Raw genomic sequence first — 19,022 nt, 5'->3', positions numbered from 1 at the left:
ACAAACCCTTTTTTCAGTTGAATTGTTTTTCAGATTGTTCCCCAGAAATAAAGACTTTTTTCAATTACTTTCCACTATTTATTTTTTTTAGAGTTTTTCCAAAAACTAAGTTTAAAGTTGAATGTTCCTGTTTCTGGTGTTTGGGTCTGGCAGCTCAGTAATTCAGGTGCAGACTGTTACAATTTTGCAACATGTAGTTGATACATTTTTCATCAGCATCTGTGGAGTATTAGCAACTATTGTATCAATTCTAACAGCTGCCTGTAATGAAACTCGGGGATTCAGCTCAGCAGGGACAAAGATAAGCAATGTATCAACTAAATGTATCAATTCAGAACTAGTGATGGGCAAATTTATTCGTCAGGCTCGAATTTGCGTGTTTCACCGCGGCCAAAATTTGCCAGCGTTGGAAAAATCTTGACACCGGCGACGGTTAATGGATGCCGATTGACTTTAATGGGCGCCGTCAACTTTGATGCCGGTGCCCATTTTGACGCGGTCGGATTGGCATCAAAATCATTGTTTCGCAAATTTCTCGCCAGTTTTGCAGGATTTTTCATGAAATTCGACAACGGCGACGGTTAATGGATGCAGATTGACTTTAATGGGCGCTGTCAACTTTGATGTCGGTGCCCATTTTGACGCCACCGGATTGGCATCAAAATCATTGTTTCACAAATTTTTCACTGATTTCGCAGGATTTTTCACGAAATTCGTGGCGAAGCGAAATAGCACAATTTCACCCATCACTATTCAGAACAGTTAAAGAGTTGGTGACCCCCCATCCCAGAGCTGCTTTAGAAGATGAAATATTACACTTTACACTTCAATATTAGAAAAACGGTCACAAATAGAAAATAGAAAGCAAAAAGTCTTTATTTCTGGTGAACTATCTGAAAACAACTAGGTGTTTTAAGGTGAACAATGTACATTAAGGGAAATTGGTTTTCAAAAAGCTATCAATACCTGTCAAAAAAAACAGTATAACTCTCATGATTCATCATTTTCTCCATGAACAAATGCAAGCAAATTCATTATTCTTTATAATCCTGAAATGCAGATATGTTAATTTTTAGCAGTTTGTAGTTGCTCAATTACGTTTTAGAAACAAATTAAAAGAACTGATTGAACTTCTTAAATGTTATAATATTTGAAACATTCTATAATTGTGACCTAGTTGCAGCAACGAAAACCAGGGCAATTAAATCCCTGGCAATGCTTGCTCATCTGTGAGGTACCTGTTGTTCAGAGCCAGTGTACATTCTTGATAGCGGATAGTTATGGGCGAATTTATTCGCCAGGCGCAAATTTGCATGATTCGCCACCGGCGAATAAATTCGTAAAATGGCTGCGAAAATTCCCCGGTGTCAAAGAAAAAATGTCAAAAACGAAACATCGGCGTCGTTTAACTAATTTTTCCCCAACGCGAAATGGCGCAATTTCGCCCATTACTAATAGCGGAGTTTTATTTTATCAAAATATCAGCCCTAATTTCTAAATTATGCCATCCAACAGCTGGTTAGTTTTACAGGAGCAGTGCGAATCTGTGAAAAAGAGCAGTTTTATCACATATTCACATGAACTGCTGGGTGAGCAACTGGTACCTCACAGTAGGCCAAACTGAAGTTAAAGGGATACTGTCTTGGAAAAACATGTTTTATATATATATATATATATATATATATCACTCCAACTTGCAATACAGCAGTAAAGAGTGATTGAAGTTTATCAGAGCACAAGTCACATGACTGGGGGCAGCTGGGAAATTGACAATATGTCTAGCCCCATGTCAGATTTCAAAATTGAATATAACAAAATCTGTTTGCTCTTTTGAGAAATGGATTCAATGCAGAATTCTGCTAGAGCAGCACTATTAACTGATGCGTTTCCCAGTATCCCTTTAAACTTTAAAGCATCGTATAGCTTTAGTTAATGGCTAGTATTAGAAGTAGGAAGGTGATACATCATCCTTGGTAGAAAGACTGGATAACTTATAGGGTACAGAATGAATGTTCACTTAAAGAAGAAAGGTGAAATCAATGGGGGGTGCACCACCCAGCCATTGTGTTCACTTACCTGGGGCATCTCCCGCCTCACAGTGATATCACCTATCCTTCTCCTTTAAGGGCTGGGACACACTGGGCGATTTGGGGAGATTTAGTCGCCTGGCGACTAATCACCGCGACTTTCCACGACCAATCTTCCCCGAATGCCTCCCCTCGCTCTGCGCCTGGCTAAAATGAAAAATCGCCTGTGCTAATCACACGCGGCGATTAGTTTTCCGAAGTCGCCCGAAGTTTCCTCGTGAGGCAACTTCGGGCGACTTCGGAAAATTAATCGCCGTGTGTGATTAGCGCCGGCGACTTTTCATTTTATCCAGGCGCAGAGTGAGGGGAGGCATTCGGGGAGAAAAGTCGCTGCGATTAGTCGCCAGGCGACTAAATCTCCCCAAATCGCCCAGTGTGTCCCAGCCCTAAAGCTGTAGGTGAATGTGCATGCATTTTCCCTTATTCTTATCATCATTAATAAGTAGATCCACTTTGCCTATTTCCATGGGGTTCCAGTACAGGATGGCACTGTGACCTTACTTACAAGACAAGATGCTGCACTTTGTCTCTCTCCCCCCTGCTCAGACCAAAAGTAAGAGAAGCAGCTGCTGCCAAGCATACACAGGACAATAATCTGGTGAGTCAGCCCCTTCATACAGCTGCAAGTTTATTTGCCTGTGTATGTTAAAAAAAAAAATAGCCTGCGCCAATAGCTAGCCAATTTCTTGGGTACATTTGAAAATCCTGTAGAAAGAAAACTGCATTGACTTGTTGATGTGGGCCTTGCCTAAAGGAATTTCATAGGCTCCTTGTAAAGACCCATTTTAGGCCCACTTTGTGAGTTGCTACATCAGATGGTATTTATGCTATTGTTCTTTCTTGGTTTAAATTAGAGATGAACCAAATCAACTATTTTGGATTCGGCCGAACCCCCTACGTGAAAGATTTAGCTGAATACCGAACTGAATCCTAATTTGCATTTAACTGATAGGGCACAAAAAGTCCCTCCCCACCTTAATTTGCATATGCAAATTGGGATTCGGATTTGGTTCGGCCGGGCAAAAGAATTCGGCCGAATCCAAATCCTGCTTAAAAAGGCGGAATCCTGAACCAAATCCTGGATTTGGGGCATCCCTACTTTAAATCTTATCTTTCTGATCATTCCTTAAAAGTTGCCTAGTCTAAACATGGGCCAATAAAAACTGCAGACAGTCCAATTTGGCAGCTTATTGGCCAGTGAATGGGGCCCTCCGAAGGGGCTTCCCCCACCAATATCCAGTTGTTGATCGGGCAGATTTAAAAATCCCCAGATCAATCAAAATATTCCCTGATTCGATCGTTGGACCCTACTCAAGGTGGCCATTTCGGGGCAAGATCCACTCCAAACAAGCTGTTCTGCCCATGTATCACCACCTTAATAAACTACTTTACAGAATATGGTTAATTGATTACAATTTATGAGCCATGCAGGCTAGTCACAGGCCCACACAATATCTAGCCACAGCAGTGACCGAAAATAATTTTACTCTCAGACACAACAAAACTTCACTTTGGAGGCCAGTTTGCAGCATTCACCATATTATCCCTATTGTGTGATACTCTCATGAACGCAGGAAACCTGGAAGTTTCCAGGTTGTGGAGCTCAGTCCCACACTACATCACTGGGTTTTACCTCAACTTCACCTTATATAGAGCATCCTCCGTGAATGGCACCGCCCCCAATGCCATGGACACGCCCATACCTACCATCTTTCCTCCGGGACTGGCTCTTCCGCACGCAGCTCCGCCCTCACCTTTGCTGCTGCTTCGTGATTGGCCAGCTCATGATATCTGTCATGCCGCCCCTCCCCTACTCTTGTGGGAACTAGTTTGTTGTCAGGCTGGATACATTGTGTCTAGTACCTGGCAGGAGGTCTAGCCGGGAGGGAATGGTGAATGTCCGGAGACTCTTGGCAGGGTAAGTGGATTTTACCAAGAAATGACAATGTATAGCGGCTCCTGTGTGCGAGCGTCTGACTCCGGCTCATTGTTTAATACTTGTAATATTGTATTCGGCACATAATGAGCTGTATTGTACAACCCGCCTTGTGCTGTCTCTGCTGCTCTTCCCCACGCTCACTCGTGCTTACATCTTGCGTCTGAATTCTGTAACTTCACAGGACTTGGGAGACTACAGCTCCCAGCATGCCCGGCTGTTCAGCAGCAGATGGGGAAGTGCAGGAACAGATTGAACCCTAGTGTGTGTGGGTCACGTGCTGCTGAGTTGTGGCTGCCCATGGAGGGGGATGATGGGATTGGGGGGTTAGTTATTAGTGATTCAGCAGGATCTAGATCAGCCCTGAACACAATGCTGGATTTGTGCCCTTTGTACTGAGTCACATTCCCAAAATTGTGCTGATTGGGAAATCCCAGTGGTCTGAGCACATTGTGTTACCTGTGGAGCAAGAGAAAGGCTTATTAACTGTTTGTGAGGCTGGAGTGGAGCACTGGAGCTAGTCTGACTTTTCACACCTGCCTTGGGATTTTATTTGGAAGCATCTCATACCTTCGATCAGATATCATCATTTTATACGGGTTCCCTAAAACGTGATTCTAGGCAACCTTCCAATAGACTTTACAATGGCATTAAACGCCTTTGCACCACTTCAGTCCCCTGCAGAGACCGCCCAGCCCCCCTTTCAAACTGCTCCATCTGGGCCCCCCACCACTGCCCTGCTCCACAGCAATACTTCATTATAAAAGGCACAGCAGGGTTAGCGGCCACCATCTCTGGCCACTTGACCCACTTTCCCTGGGTTTCTGGCCGCTAGGTAAAGCACCTACACCGTTTATAAGTTTCTCTAGATGCTGGATGTGCCAGTGGGTATTCTAGACAAAGGAAGGGCTATCCCACTGAAACACTGAACTGAAAGGTCTTGCCCCACAAACATATCTGTAGCTTCTATTGCTGTAGCTCTCTGAATGCTGGGGGCATGCAAAGTACAATCCAGGGCCAGATTATTTTCAACTGTGCATGATCAGCCATTACAGGAAAGGACCTTTACCATCCAAAGATGTCACCAGCCAAGCTCCCTGGGCTACTTTGCTTTTTATTATGAGTAGTGCATTCTGGGAAGCACTGGAGTGCCAAGGTGGCATGGATTGTGATGCCTCTTCTGGGGATTACAGCCAAGGGTTTTGTAAATATATAGTGAATAAAGTACCCCCTCTTGTAAAATATAAGGATATTATAAGTTACCGAGGAGTTTTATGACCATATAAAAACACGAGGCGGAAGGCCGAGTGTTTTTATACAGGTCATGGAACTCCGAGGTAACTTCTAATATCCTTATATTTTACAACTGGGGGTACTTTATTTATTATAATACACACATTTCAGTGAGTCATGTGACAGAAATGTCATCAGAACTCACCGTTTATAACTGATGACATCAGAACTCACCGTTTATAAGGAAATCATTTACAAGATATTCATGGCTTTGGTGTATTATATATGTCATTAAAACCAGTATCCATAGCCAAAATCAGTTTGTCTACAGTATTATTGCAATATGTAATTGCACACACTACATTCCACAAGCAAACATCCATTTGACAAAACTCCAGTAAATACATAAGATGCCTTTAGGCTTGAAACATTGCTATGCTTGAGAAAGAGGCTTATCATCTTGAAACTTTGCTACTCTGTGTCCCAAACTGCTAAATAAAGACATGTTATTTATTCATTGGAGTGCTATCAAATGGATTTTTGCCAGTTCATCTCCAGGTCTGATAGTGAGCAGCTTCTGCTTTGTTGTTTCAGTAGTCAGAACGAGTAGTGCTGAGAATATAAACATCCAGGACAATGTACGAATTGTATTAGCAAATAAATGTACAACTTTCTTTAACTCCACTTATCGTAATTCATTTGTATTGATACATTACATTGAGTAACTTTTTTTTTTTTTTTTTTTTTAGAAAAAAAGATTAAGGGGTTTATTTATATATTAGAAGTCCAAATGTCAAAAACTCGAAAAATTCAAGTTTTTTTTTATTATAAAATCTAAATTTTTAGTGGAAAAAGAAAAGTAGATTTTTGTTCGGGATTTATTAAAGCCCAATGCTGCAAAAGGTCCAAATCTGAAAATCCGGCATCTCAGACCTGCCGAAGGTTGTATTTAAGTCAGTGGGAGAGGTATCCTTTTTTCTATTGTCGCCTAGCGAGGCGATTTCGAGCGACAATAGAAAAAAGATCGCCGCGTGTGTTTTTACGCTGGCGATTTGTCGCGATTCCCCATAGACGCCAGCGCAAAAGTTTCCCCAGCGATTGCGGATTAAAAGTCGCGGCGAAAAGTCGCCGCGAGTCAAATCGCGGCGCTATCGCCTAGTGTGGCCTTAGCCTAACTGGCGCTCTGTGGTAGAAATTGAATTAAGCCAAGAACTAATTGAATCAAGTGTTTACTGAAATACCAGTTTAAAAATTAAAGTACTTTTAGTATCAGAAATATAATTTGACAGATTTAAAATCCTAGAGTTTAAAGGGCAAGTAAGGGCTGAAGAAAAAGTTTTTTTAAAAAAAAAATAGTATTAAGACTAGGACTACAGTGCCACTTTCCAGAGAGAGAGTCATTTTATGCTGCTTAAAGGAACAGTAACACCAAAACATGAAAGTGTTTTAAAGGAAAGACAATATAATGCACTGGTTCCCTGCACTTGCTACAGGTAAACAATGATACTTTATAGAAACAAGCTGCTGTGTAGCCACAGGGGCAGCCATTCAAGCACAGGACACATAGTAGCTAACAGATAATCTTATCTTTTATCTGCTTTGTATCCTGTGCCATTTCAGCTTTAAATGGCTGCCCCCGTGGCTACACATCAGCTTGTTTATGTAAGCTATTGTAGAGTTTCTGAAACAAACACACCAGTTTTACCAGTGCAGCACAACAGTACATTATATTTTCAGTGCTTTAGGACACTTGCATTTTTTTGGGGTTACTAATCCTTTAAATTACATTCTAGTCCCAGGCTTGTTAAATTTCTGTGTTGCTGGCAGAGAGGAAGCCCTGTGGGGCCTAGGGTTGCCACCTTTTGCAAAAGGTTGGTGGGGGCGGGTACAAAAAGAGGGTGTGGTGTGACGTCAAAGGGGGCGGGGTTGTGCTGCAAAGGGGCGGGGCCACGGCACGGCCAGGACAAGAACCGAAGGACAAGGTAAGTTTACAGGGGATTGGGGGCGGGCTGAGGGGGTCTTTTTAAGGGTATTACAAATTTACCGGCAGCTATATTGCCGGTAAATTTGTAATACCGGCCCCGGCCTTGCCGGTAAAATACCGGCCGGGTGGCAACCCTAGTGGGGCCTCAGCCTTATAACAAACAAAAATAAAATAAAGTTCCCTTGCACAGCTGCTGGGATTACTTCTATGTACAAGCCTCAGTGAACCCTGGTTTCTCCAGTCATACATTGCTGGCTATGGCTGCCACTGTATATAATGGCAGATGGACTCCAAAAGCACAGCAGTATGTTGCAACCCACTGGCTTCAGTAGCGATTCAATGGGGGGCTGCTTGCACCCCCCCCCCCCAAGAATCCAGCTTGTCCGAAAGACAAGGCATGTTGGTATTCAGCCTTTTTTTTTGGAGCAAGTTGTCTTGGATCTTGTACATTACAATCTACAGAATCCTACGTTTGCACAGTGAAGTATGAGATGCAAATTTTGGATCCAAGTGACACTACGTGAGTGACCGTGTGATCTGTTTAGTGTTGCAAATGGTCTGACTTTTTGTAAAGAATAACCTAAGGGCTGCAAGAAGTCACAACACTATTGTGTTTAGCCTAAGAAATAGGATCAGCTTGCAGTTGGGCAGGTTTCATTTAGACAAAAAAAAAAAAAGTTAAACTTGATCATTTGTGCATAACTCCAGGCAATTGAGCACTTCTGATATAGTGCTAGTGTAAATAACAGAGGTAGAGAAACTCAACAATAATTAAAGGGACCCTGTTACCTTAAAGAACTATTCCAAATCCTATTTTATGATATCTTCACTATATAAATTATTTAAATCTTGTTTTTTTTTTTAGTCTTGGAATTCACAATCACAACAAGCAAGGTGCCAAGCAGGTGCCATTTTGTAGACACCGTTTTTAAGAAAAGCTTTGCATCGTGAAAAAATCTTTTTTGACCAACTTTTTAGGGCAGATACACATGCTCAGATTCGGGGAGATTTAGTTGCCCGGCGATAAATAGAGAAATTTTATTTACTTACCGTAATTTCTATTTCCAAGTCACCTTCCATGGCAGCATTCACCAACGTGAGTATTCCCCGCCCCTCAGGTCACTGGACAGGAACGGGTTAATTCAACCCCCTATAATATCCGCCCTCCACCGCTTCCTCCTTGTCTATGTATCCAAGCTCTAAAAGGGAGGGAAGTTGGTGAATGCTGCCATGGAAGGTGACTTGGTAATAGAAATTACGGTAAGTAAATAAAATTTCTCTATTTCCCAAGCCACCCATGGCAGCGCTTCACCAACGTGAGAACTTCCAAAGCCAAAAAGAAGGGAGGGACACAATTACTGCTTATATATTTTATTGTGAATGCAATACAGCTTGCAACACCTTTCTCCCAAATCTAGCATCCTGGGAAAGAAAGACATTCAATTTATAATGTCTAATGAAGGTATGTAAGGAAGACCATCTCGCAGCCTTACAAATTGCATCAGGCGGAGCTCTGGCTTCTGCCGCCCAGGAGGCAGCCAATGCTCTGGTAGAATGAGCTTTTAGGTTCCTTGGTACCTCTCTGCCTGCCTTGTGATAGGCTAACACTATGCAGCCAACAATCCAACGACTAATGGTTGTCTTTGAAGGAGCCAAACCTCTTCTTGGGCCCTTCGGTATGACAAAAAGTCTTTCTGTCTTCCTCCATGACTGTGTCCGATCCAGATAGTGCGAAATAGCTCTTACTAAGTCCAATGTGTGCCATTGACGTTCTTGCTTAGTTTTAGGATTCGGACAAAATGAGGGCAAAGTTATTTCCAAATCTAGGTGAAATTTGGACACCACTTTCGGCAGAAATTCAAACGCTGGTCTTAACACAACTTTATCAGTAAAAAGGACTGTATCGGGTTCCCTCGCCGAGAGAGACTGAATCTCGCCCACTCTACATGCAGAAGTTATTGCCACAAGGAATAGGACTTTCAAAGTAGCATGCCAGTCTGAGGCACTTTCCAGAGGTTCGAAAGGAGCTGATGCCAAAACATTAAGAACCAAAGGCAGATCCCAGGGAGGTACTCTCAATCGTTTCGTTGGACACTCTCTCTTTAGGGCATTGAATAAACGTATCACCAGAGGTTCTTCTGCCCAAGACTTGCACGTCAATGCTGACAGAGCGGACACTTGTCCTCTCAGGGTACTAACACTGAGTTTCCTTTGATAACCAGCAAACAGAAACTGCACTACCGCTGTCGCACAAGGACTCCTAGGGTCAAACCCTTGATCTTCTGCAAACTTGGCAAAACACGACCATACACGGTAGTATTGAGTCGATGTCGACCTCTTCCTGGATTTTAATAAAAAATCCACCAACTCCTTCCCCAGACCTACATCTGAAAGCCTCTGCCTCTCAGTTTCCATGCCGTCAGCGACAGGTGGAAGACATCTTGAAACGGTACTGGACCCTGCATCAGAAGGTTCTTGACTGCAGGTAGCTTCATTGGCGCTTCTACCGCCATCTGTCTCAAGAGAGGAAACCAGGGACGTCTGGGCCAAAATGGAATTATGGCAATTACTTGTGCCCCCTCTTTGTCTATCTTCTTTAGCACTCTCCAAATTAATGGAAAGGGTGGAAAGACATAACTGAATATCTGCCTCCAATTCTGATTCAGAGCATCTACTCCGCTGGACATTCGAGAGGGGTACCTTGAAAAAAACTTTTCGCACTTGTGATTGTGATCCGAGGCCATAAGGTCTATTTCTGGACTGCCAAATCTTTGAGTTATGGTATGGAACACAGCGGCGTTTAGACACCACTCTCCTGGATCTAGCGCATTTCTGCTTAGAAAATTTGCTTGCACATTTAATTTGCCTGGCACATGAAAGGCTACTAAACCCTCTAGGTTTATTTCTGCCCATGCCATGATTGTCGACACCTCCTCGATCAGCTGTCCACTTCTGGTGCCTCCTTGCTTGCGTATGTAAGCCACCACCGTGGCATTGTCCGATCGGATCTTTACCCATCTGTGGTCTATTCTCTCTGCGAACACTAACAGGGCCATTTTTATAGCTCTCAGCTCCAACACATTGGAAGGGAGAAGAGACAAGTCCCACTGTCCTTGGGCAGACGACTCGTCCAACATTGCTCCCCAACCTGTTTGTGAGGCATCTGTTGTTATTGTCACATAATCCGGCTCCGTTAACGGCATTCCCCTTGACAAATTTTCTGGAACTAGCCACCAATCTAGACTCAAGATTACCTGCTCCGGAATATGAAGGTGTTTCTTGAGATTCAAAGCGTTGGCTGCTCCTGACTTTAGGAAGAAGATTTGGAGAGGCCTCATATGCCACCTTGCCCAACGCACCATCTGTATGGTGGAGGAGAACAATCCCAGGAGCGACATGCAATCTCTGATGGGAACACTGGGTAACTTTCGGAAGGAATTCACTCGATCTATAATCTGAGATATCTTCCGTTCTGGCAGAGACACTGTCCCCTGAACAGTGTTCAAAACGGCCCCCAGAAAAACGAGCTCCTGTGTCGGAATCAAGTGACTTTTCTGCCAATTCACTACCCATCCGAATTGTTGTAGCACTGCCATGGTTTTGTCCCTGCTCCTTATCGCCTCCTCCTCTGAGCTGGATACCAGAAGTATATCGTCCAGATAATGAAAGGCTGCTACTCCCTCCACTCTCAAGAAGGCTATCACTGTCACTAAGACCTTTGAGAAAGTTCTTGGGGAGGTGGACAGACCGAATGGGAGACAAGTGAACTGCACGTGTTGCCCTTGAAATACAAACCGGAGATATTTCCTGTGCGGGCTGTACACTGGAACATGGAAGTATGCATCCTTGAGATCCAGATTTACTAGCCATGCCTGAGGAGGAATTGCTGCAATTATCGAGGCCAGGGACTCCATTTTGAACTTCCTGCAGTGAATGAAGCGATTCAAGGGTCGCAGATCCAATACTGGTCTGTACATTCCCGAGGCTTTCTTGACGAGAAAAAGCTTGGAGTAGAACCCTTTTCGCTGCTGTGCTAGAGGTACGGGTTCTACTGCTCCAATCTCTAACAATTGATCTATGTATTCTTGAAATATTTCTTTCACCCCTTGAATTCTTGGAAGTGAAGATATCTGAAATACATCGTGTCTTGGGATTCTGGAAAACTCTAAACAATAACCTTCTGTTATAACCTCTAGGACCCAGCAATCCCGTATATTCTCGACCCAAACCTTTTTGAAGAGTGCCAGACGCGCTCCTACACCACAGGATTGGGCCGGCCAAATCTCATAGTGTTCTACCTGAAGAGGTGGCACCAAAAGAAGTTGTCTTTCTCGGCACCTGGCGCGGCTCTCCTTTTGCGGGTCTCCAAGATGATTGTCTACTTTGTGTTCTTCCAGGTCTGTACTGTCTTGAGCCTCGAAAATTTCTATTTCCCGGTGATTCTGCTCTCGACCCCTGTCGTCTGAACCTTCTCTCTTGTGGAAGAAAAACACTCTTACCACCGGACACTTTTTTAATTATAGAATCCAGATTCTCACCAAACAGTCTGCCCCCTTCAAAAGGCAACTGACACAAATTAGCTTTGGAAGCAGAATCAGCCAGCCAAGGTTTCAGCCATAATGCCCTTCTAGCCGCCACTGACAGAGACATGGACCTGGCTGCCAAGCGAACAAGATCAAGGGATGCTTCGGCCACAAAATCAGTTGCTACTTTCATATCCGATAACATCTCTCGTAACGTCGACCTTTTCACATTTGTGGAAATAGCCTCTTCAAGATTATTCACCCAGATTTTCATTGCTCTCGAGGTTGATGTTAATGCAACTGCCGATCTACAAGATGCCCCTGCCGAGACAAAAGATTTTTTTAGATCAAACTCCATGCGTTTTTCCATGGGGTCTTTAAATGCCACTGCGTCATCAACCGGTAAAGTCGTCTTACGAGCTAACCGCACTACCGCTGCATCCACCTTCGGTGGGTTATCCCACAGCTTTGAGTTCACTTCATCCGTTGGATATTTCTTTGCAAACTTCCCTTGTATAACAACTTTTTTCTGTTTTTTTCCATTCTGAATTGATTAGCTCCTTAATCGAACCATGGACCGCAAAAGTAGATAAACGTTTCTTTACTGACGGAAACAATTTGTCAGCCGAAGAACTTCTAGGCAATTCTTCAGTCAAGCTTAAGGTTTTCCTTACTGCTTTAACTAAGCCATCCACAGTAGAAGAATCAAAAGTAGATTCCTCCTCAGAAAGAACCTCTCCTTCAGACAGATCAGACTGACCATCCGCCGGATCATAGAATTCCTCTTCTGAGATCTCTGACAACGATTCATAAATCATTTCCCTAGACCTCTTAGGTCTTTTGACTGAAGATGATGCTTCCTGCATTCCCTGCACAACAGCCTGTTATCAATAAAACCAAAGCATCTAGTTGAGGTGAAGGAGGGGCTTGAGGCTCCGCAGAAGATTGTTCAGTCACTGACTGTTTTCTTGATTGCTGACCTTCCCCTTTCTGTGTTTCCGTAGAGGCAGAGAGGCTAAAATGGAAAATAAACACCATAAGCCTTAAACTCTCTCTCCCATACTAGCTTAAGCATTCTTCAGTTTACCTAGAACTTTTAGGCTGCACTCCCTTCCCAGAGCCGGGCTGATCCATCTTTGCCTGTAACCTATTAATCCAAAATAAATAATCAGCAACTGCACCTGAAAGCAAGAGAATTTCTCTCCTATATCCGCTTACCAGCAAAATCCACCGCTCCTCGTTCAATCTGGGACGCGCGTATGACCTCAGTGCGACCTAACCGTCGCATGTAAATAGGGTGAGCGGAAGGAACATCCTATTGCTGGAACGCAACGTACGCGTCCGTCTTCTGGCTCTGGGGGGGGGGGACTTCCTGTGACGCACTTCCGGGAATTGACACGCATCTGCGCCATTATCCACTGATGTAGTGCGCTCGGAAGCTAGCGGTTAAACTAGAAGCCGCATACTACCACCAAAACACCGGCAAGCTTCAGCTATACGCCAAACAGGTGGAAAGTTGACCCAGCCTACGGTCCTTCTCCTCAGCTATCCCCTCCGGGGAGCATTCGGGAGGCATCAGGGAATAGAGGGAGATTACTACCCCTGGAAAATCGGTAAGCCATCCTGTAGTGACCTGGACAGGAAAAAGACAAGGAGGAAGCGGTGGAGGGCGGATATTATAGGGGGTTGAATTAACCCGTTCCTGTCCTGTGACCTGAGGGTGACGTTGGTGAAGCGCTGCCATGGGTGGCTTGGGAAATTGCCTCTTGCTTCAGGGATGACTAATCTCCCCCAACTGCCTCCTGCTTTCCGAAGTCGACTGGAGTTTCCTTGTGAGGCAACTTCGGAAAACAAAGTGCACCTATTTCCATACTGCCGGCAATTTACATTCTAGCCAGCGGGAGGCAGTTCAGGGAGATTAGTCGCCCCGAAGCAGAGGAGATTTGTCGATCGTGACTAATCTCCCCGAATCTGTGAGTGTGTCTCTGCCCTTAAGGTGGCCATATGTCGCCAAATGAGCGGATCTTATCCCCGATATGCCACTAACGGCAGGGCTATATCGGGGGTAATCTGAACGTTCGGCCCTATAGACCAATTACCACTGGTTCCGTCCAATGAAGCCTTATAATCAGCAAACCGGTTTGGTCAAAAACAAAGCTTAGCTGCAAAATTCAAGTGCTTTATTTACACTACTTGTTTCAAACAGAGAGCTCTCAGCACTTATAAAAGAGCTCTCTGCTCGAAACATGTAGTGTAAATAAAGCACCTGAATTTTGCAGCTAAGCTTTGTTTTTGACCAGTTTTTAACCACACCAGTTTGTCAAAAGTCTTTTTTGTGCACCAGAATGGAAGACCCGATGAACATGCCCATGCAGTGGTTACAAAATTACATGGCAAGGAGGGGGAATGTGGGGAGTACAGTCACATCTAAGATGTGCAGAATGGAAATTGAAAGTAATTGTCATCCCCTCCTCTATGTCTAAGGCATAGAGAAGAGGCAGGCAATATATGTGTATAGCTAATCTGGGCTATCCAGACCACAAATAGTTTGTGTGCAGCTATTGGTATGACCATGGGTTACATTGGACTCAAACATCAGGATCAGGGCCTTCGCTAAGTGGAAGCTTTCTTTTTAAGGTGTAGTGCAACTACAACACACAGGCCACTGTACATGAAATAGATTGATTGTAGCCAGGAGGCTCTTTTGATGAAATAACAGATGTATTTATTTACAAGAGCAACAATATTGACCACAGGTTTACTCACGTATGAGGTAGGTGTAACAAGTTCGAGCTCAACCAGTTGGATAGGACACCAGCAGCCAAAGAGGAAGAGGCCACTCCTTTCCAACACTATATGGAAGTGTGGCAGGAAGTAGTCATACCCCCTTTGGCCAATGACTAAAGTACTTAAACTAGATACATGGACTTTTGCCTAGTAACTAAGAAATAAGGTAGGGTAAGGATTTAAAGCTATAGGAGCCTAGCAGATCCTATAGGTCCCTACATATGATTGACAGCTGAGATTTTTTAAATGAGTTTATAACTGGTATGGGTGTTTTAATAACAAAAATCATTTGGGTTTCATGTTTAATTTTAAAAGGACTTTTGTTTTACAGCTTTTTATGTCTGGGTGACAGATCCGCTTTAATAATTAACTTTTTTACATTTTTTGTTCAGCACACTGGCTAAACATGCACAGTATGTGTGTAGAGGGTATATGTGCCTGCCTTAAAGGAACAGTAACACCAACAAATGAAAATATAATGAAAATGAAAAATACTGAAAATGAAAAATCATGTAGTGTTGCCGTGCACTGGTAAACCTGTTCTGTTTGCTTCTGAAACACTACTATAGTTTATTTAAACAAGCTGCTGTGTAGCAATGGCAGAAATTGAAAAAGGGCTAAATGGCACAGGTTAAATAGAGGATACAAGACAATACCATTATTTTCTACAGAGATTATCTACTATGTAACCGGAGCCTTTTCTCCTTTGAATAGTTGCCCCCATGACTATACAGCAGCTTATTTATATACACTACATCACACTCTGAAACAAACACAGCAGTTTTACCAGTGCAGGGCAACACTGCATTATATGTTTATTACTTTAAAACACTTTCCGTTTTTGATGTTACTGTCCCTTTAACTCAAATTGTATTGAAAATGCAAAGGGTGGCCTGCACAACCAAACAAGGGCACCAACACTTTTCCTCCCTAGTCAACATGTTTATGAAGTGTTTAGTATGTGCGTTCTGGTTGTCAGATAATCATATAATCGTATTATCCCAGGTATGATATGCTGTTTAAAGGAAAACTATACCCCCCCAAACAATGTAGGTCTCTATTAAAAGATACTGAGTAAAACAGCTCATGTGTAAAACCCTGCTTCATGTAAATGAACCATTATCATAATAATATAGTTTTTTATTAGTATGTGCCATTGGGTAATCATAAATAGAAAATTGCCATTTTAAAAAATAAGGGCCGCCCCCTGAGATCGTAAGATTCACTGTGCACACATACAAACCACATGTAAGGTCACATGAGCCAATTAACAGACAGAGTTCTGCCTTTTGCTTCCTCACTTCTTCCTGTTACAGTTAGTGTTGTAGTATTTCTGGTCAGGTGATCTCTGAGGCAGCACAGATAGAGTCACGAAATGGTGGTTCAAGGCAAGAGATGTAAAAGGGCAATATTTATGTAAATATATATTCCAGTTTGGTAAGATTCTTTAATATGTCATTCAATTTGATATAAACTGTTGCTTAAGTATTCATTTTGGGGGTATAGTTTTCCTTTAATACATTTACCTACACACTGGTTTAGTCCATATGGGTGATCATAGGAGTTAAATCGATTGTTGCTCTTGTGTAGATTTCCTGGATATGCTGACTTGTTGAAGGCTAATATGTTGGATGGAGTCCTATAATATTTTATGTCATTTCTCTCTGTCATCAGATTGCCTTTAACGATGGATGATTGTGTGAGGGGGCTAGTTCATATAAATGCCAAGCATCACAGACTGTCCTGGCATTCTCTTATTAACCAGATGGTAAACATTTACAGTTTATATTGCAGATTTGTATGGCTCTGGCTCGCTGCTCTCTGGATTACGGGCCTGTTATATTGTGCGCTGCAATAATTAATTAATGGATAGCTATTGTGTCCCACTATATTATACAAATTAGAAGTTATCCTTCTGTTAATAACATTGATGATTTTTTTTCCAGATCCTTGGTAGGATATTATATAATGTTTAGTATTTGTATATGTGTGGTCGTGTTTGATTGAACATATCATGCAACTTGATGTAAACAGTTTTCTTGCAGCACAATCGGATATTATGTTAATTGGCACTTTTATGCTATGTCCAATGGCAGTTGGACAAACTGTCATATAGATTTGTTGTCCAACTGGTTCTAGATTGTGGGCCAACATTCAGCTGTATTATATATTTTGAGTAGGATTATAAAAAGTTTAAAAGGCATATGAAATAATAAGCATTTGGGTAGCAGAAGGGTAATAACCTATATATTATTAACATTATAGTCAGTCAAGCTGCTGTTCGACTGATATATGTATTGTGAGTGAGCTCTAAGACAAGCATATTATATTTCAGCCCATATTGAGGCTTAGCTGCAAGGACCCATAGGAATCTCACCTATAACATATTTGCCCTTGTTACTTCTCTAGTATCTCTCAGATGAGTTACAATCATTGCCAGTCTCTTCTGTTGGGATCCCTGTGCCCTCAAGCTTCTACAGTTACACATCGTGCATGCCTGGGTGCCCAATAGTTCACATGACAGATATTCATATATTCTGATAAAGGGAGAGAAACAACATGAAGGTATGGAAACAGTATCGGGTGTGAGTCTTTGTTACTTTAGTATCTCTAGAGTGGTACAACATGGCACATGGACATTTCCTTTGTATATTTCATACAACCTGCTTTAGTGAGCCTCTATAGGGATATACATTTGAAGCAATGTAGGTTGTTCTCATGCTGAGGGTGGTGAGGTTGTGGAATGTCCTGCCGGATGTTGTTCTGATGGCTGCTTTAAAGGAACAGTATTGTCAAAAAAATAAGTGTTTTAAAGTAATGAAAATATAATGCAGTGTTGCCCTGCACTGGTAAAACTGCTGTGTTTGCTTAAGAAACACTACTATTGTTTATATAAATAAGCTGCTGTGTAGCAATGGGGGCAGCCATTCAAAGGAAAAAAGGCTCAAGTTACACAGCAGATAGCAGATAAGCTCTGTCTGTCTAATGGTGTTATCTGTTATCCATTAGTTAACCTGTGCCATATAGCCGTTTTTCAATTTTAGATTCTGAAGAAACATTAAAATCTTGGGTTAACTGCCTTCCATTGCTTTGGTCTCAATATGCACCCAATCCAAGAGGCCCTTACAAACTGTCACCCTATGAAATTCAGTTTGGGTCAGCCCTAAGAATGGGATTGTATTTTCCTCAACAGCTACAAGCTTCACACTCAGAAATGACTGATTATGTAGCTGTTGTACAGAAATGTCTAAATGAAATACACAAATATGTTTTTGATTCTATTCCAGATCCAAACGTCAATACTGGTTCACACTATCTTAAACCGGGTGACTGGGTAGTGATTAAAAAACACGTGCGGAACAGCTTGGACCCAAGGTTTGAAGGTCCTTTCTAAGTGCAATCACTAACACCTACTTCAGTAAAATTACAGAACAAAGAATATAGCGTAACAGAAAGACAAGATGTCTGGGTCAGTAAAAACTAAGAACAGTTGCAGGCCATAACACAGGATAGAACAAGAGACAATAAAAGTAACCCTTCAGTAACCAAGAGAACTGAAAAGCAGGAAGTAGTGTTCTGGCTATTATGTTAGACAATAAAAACAATAAATAGCTTACAGATGCAGCCAATTAAAAATGTCAGTCTCTTAGATAATTTCTTGCCGACCCCTTCACAGTCTCTCAATTGTATATAAGTCCAAAATCAAGCATATATATATTCCCAAAGGGATATGTATAAGAAGAGATCAGCGCCTGTGGCAACAGAAATTAAAAACAAGCATAGCGTAATACGTTCAAAATATGTAATGTCACCCCGTGCATACACTGAATATTAAAAACGTGTTTTCTCCCCTTTTCCCTTCAGATGACTGTTAATGGGGGGGTGGTGAGGTAGCAATAAAGGTGATGGGAAGACGACGACTTTCCTGTGAATCGAAAAAATATTCCAGGGGTGAAGCGCCTCCACCTTCTATATAAAATGCCTACTTACAAACCACTGCCGTGGTATTATGCATATAACGAGAAGCTCTTTCTGGTCCCTCTTTCGGGTTACGACGCTCCTTCCAGGTGTCAGGCCAGGGATAAAACCAGTGATAGTGTAATACCGTTTTTTATTAAAAACAAATTAAAATCAATTAAAAATTTTACACTCACATTTACCCTAGCGGGTTTTTGCGCATTCAGTCCAATAAAAAGTCCATATGGGGTCCCGAGGGGTAGTGGCCATGTAAACAACGGATCCGAGACTGCGGGCTGTGTTATGAAAAAGCAGGACTGTTGGGCGGTTCTAGGAGGTCCCCCATAGGCTAAAACAGCAACCGAGAGAGAACCGAGGATCTTGTGCGCCAAACAGGAAGTGAATACGCTGGAACGCACCAATTGGAACGCATAAACCGGAAATGACGGCGGAAACCAAGCGAGCACACTGGAATGAGCTTTAAAATGGAATGGAAATTATGCCTCTGAGGAAGC

The 19,022-nt window shown here is 42.6% G+C and overlaps 1 protein-coding gene across 2 annotated transcripts in view; it reads left to right on the top strand.

Moving 5' to 3' along the window:
- The window catches only part of klhl25.S (kelch like family member 25 S homeolog), a 49,440-nt gene that overhangs the window by 16,297 nt on the left and 14,121 nt on the right, over positions 1 to 19,022 (top strand). Inside the window, exon 1 of one of the 2 annotated variants that reach the window (XM_018255310.2) lies at positions 3,897 to 4,005. The exons of the other annotated variant lie outside the window; for it this stretch is intronic. Within the exon in view, the coding sequence (XP_018110799.1) occupies positions 3,984 to 4,005 (22 nt within the window). The 5' untranslated portion in view covers positions 3,897 to 3,983. Of the gene's footprint in view, positions 1 to 3,896; positions 4,006 to 19,022 lie in introns of those variants that run through there. 2 annotated transcript variants of the gene reach the window in all.

The sequence above is a fragment of the Xenopus laevis genome, chromosome 3S, assembly GCF_017654675.1.
Source record: "Xenopus laevis strain J_2021 chromosome 3S, Xenopus_laevis_v10.1, whole genome shotgun sequence".
Classification (NCBI taxonomy): Eukaryota; Metazoa; Chordata; class Amphibia; order Anura; family Pipidae; genus Xenopus; species Xenopus laevis.
Note: the sequence above shows the minus strand (reverse complement) of the source record. Positions and strands in the feature narration are given on the sequence as shown.